This window comes from Penaeus japonicus, unplaced genomic scaffold (assembly GCF_977035675.1).
Source record: "Penaeus japonicus unplaced genomic scaffold, GWHDUDI00000001_assembly GWHDUDI00000020, whole genome shotgun sequence".
Lineage (NCBI taxonomy): Eukaryota > Metazoa > Arthropoda > Malacostraca > Decapoda > Penaeidae > Penaeus > Penaeus japonicus.
Window position 1 is genome coordinate 23,218,366 of NW_028234422.1, and position 2,500 is coordinate 23,220,865.

Here is a 2,500-nt window from a genome sequence, read left to right on the forward strand (position 1 = left end):
ATAGTTGTGTATAGATTGATGCTCTTCCTTCGGTTTCCCGCCAATATGAATTTACCATCAGTTGGGGTATTGTGACTGTAGGGAAACATTGCGAGCTTTGCATTTTATTGTTTAGTACTTTATTACAAATAACTGCACTCCTTTTTCAGCATTTGTTTGCATATATTGATACAGATATTTATTTTTCAGATATGTTATAAAGACTACGTGGATGGCTTCAGGATCTAATCAAGTCGATATATATTGCTCTTCTCATCAAGCCCCTCCGAGAATTTTATTATGAAAAAAATCTCCAAACAGCATATTGACATACAGTGCAAATTGCATGTATAAAGGAGTGATATCGGTTCTTTATTTCCCCTGTTCTTGGCACTAGAGGAAACAAAGTTAAAGAATAAAACAAGAACTCTAAACCTAATTCAGAACCAGCAAAAATGTTAACTCAGTTGGAACTTCTCAGTGCGACAGGAGGACTGGCAGTAGATGATGAAAATATGTCAGTCTCGCCCTTGGATGACCTTGCAGAGTATGCCATCAAACATACAGACTTTGAATACTTTGATACAGGACTGTCAAATGACTCATATTATGGTTTATCTCAGAAACACGAGTCTATAGAGTCTTCCACCCCAACCACTGTCCTCACGGCAACTGTATATGATCCCGCAGGATATGACAATGCAATTGTACTATATGACCATTATATGGAACCTCTTGAAGAAGACAGAAAACCTTTTATAGACGATATTCAATCACATGAGTTTGAGAGGAACTTATATGACGAAGACGTTAAACCTATTCTAAATGAACTTGGGTTTGAGGACGATGCATCAAGTAACGACTGCTTCTCGGGAAGTGCTTATAGCATCAGTACAGAAGACTCCCAAGCCCTTTCCTTTGACTTCGGAAGTGCACCAGACTCTCTCAACCAAGAAGTCGGCATCACAGACACAAAACAACTCTCTACTGAAAAAAGTTGGGACGAAGGTGAGTTGTCCGGGGAAAAAAAATGTCAGTAGAGAAACATTTGAATTGTGTTATATACTTGTTAGTTGTATAATAGTGTTTTGAAATGTGGATACTGATTTATTTTCTTGGTGTACTAGATCACGAGACTAATAATGGTGTTTACTTATTTGCTACTACAGGGAACACAAAAGGCAAGATTGGCCCCCTGCAGAGACGGGCGCTCGACGACATCTTCAGCGTAACAGATAAACCATCCAGAGGTCTCGTACTTCATATTGCTTCAGAATTAGGACTGCATCACCTCACTGTCAAGAATTTTTTCTCTAATGCTAGAAGACGCTTGCGGCGAGCAGCGGCACGGCTGAGTGACCCGGAACGCACAAAACGTGAAAATGAACGCAGAAAAGAAAAACGTCGCTTGGCTGCGCTCGCTTCGGCTACCATGGCAAGCGTGGAAGGTAGGCCGTCAGTCTCGCTCGCCAACACATCTAAAGTGTCAACGCCTCGGACACCTCCAGCTGAATCACCGCCCCCAAAGGAAACCGTCGTTTCTCCTGAACGTCGAGCTCTAATGGAGAAGCTTGCTGATAAGGTCCAGAGAAGCGTAGCCCAGAGAACACTGGCCGCTGATTTGGAACTCCTCCGTAATACGCCGTGCCAAAGCCAAACAAAACAACCACTTAAAAAAGAATTAATTCATCCGTCACAGGAGATTTTGATTCCGCCTCCGAGTGACATACTGCCCCATACTTCCTCAGACATTTTGGCAGAGTCGGCACGTGAACTTCTTGGAGTTACTGATGACTTCCCGCCACACCCATCCCATGCTCTCGACAGTGACCCTTCTTCATCCTCAGTCCTTTTACACTGTCAGTCTGAGCATTGGAATTTATTCTGAATATTTATCCAACTGATATATGCTTGCAGGCGTTTATGTGTGCGTATGTGCATGTGTGATGTTACAGTAGCTGGAAGACATCTGGAGTCCTTGAAGTATCTCTGAATCTTGTTTAGACGTTTCGACTGATCTTTTGTTTCACACAGTGACATACACACACACACCACACTTCTCTCTCTTTCTGTGACTGTATGTGTTTATATATACACATGCATGCATGTATGTGTGTATGTATGTATATATGTATATATGTGTATATATATATATATATATATATATATATATATATATATATATATCATATTCACACACGCATTAACGTATGTTAACGTAATTTTATATAAATGTATTTGCATATGTGTGTATGTGTATTTGTATGTATGTATAAGTATATATCTACATTAATATATAGTTTTACATATTCATTTACTTATTTATTTAACAGCACACAGACAAACACACACACACACACACACACACACACACACACACACACACACACACACACACACACACACACACACACACACACACACACACACACACACACACACACACAACTTTCACTTATTTATATATTTATTGATGTTTGTTCATCAGAGCGCCTCTAGTGATAGTTGCGCAAAAAAAATG

General features: G+C 40.1%; 1 protein-coding gene across 1 annotated transcript in view; it reads left to right on the forward strand.

The window, feature by feature from the left end:
- The window catches only part of LOC122267534 (uncharacterized), a 10,986-nt gene that overhangs the window by 7,571 nt on the left and 915 nt on the right, over positions 1 to 2,500 (forward strand). The window contains exons 2-3 of the mRNA XM_043037574.2: positions 190 to 987; positions 1,149 to 2,500. The exon at positions 1,149 to 2,500 is cut by the window's right edge and continues 915 nt beyond it. Coding sequence (XP_042893508.1) covers positions 435 to 987; positions 1,149 to 1,867 — 1,272 coding nt within the window. The 5' untranslated portion in view covers positions 190 to 434 and the 3' untranslated portion in view covers positions 1,868 to 2,500. The remainder of the gene's footprint in view (positions 1 to 189; positions 988 to 1,148) is intronic.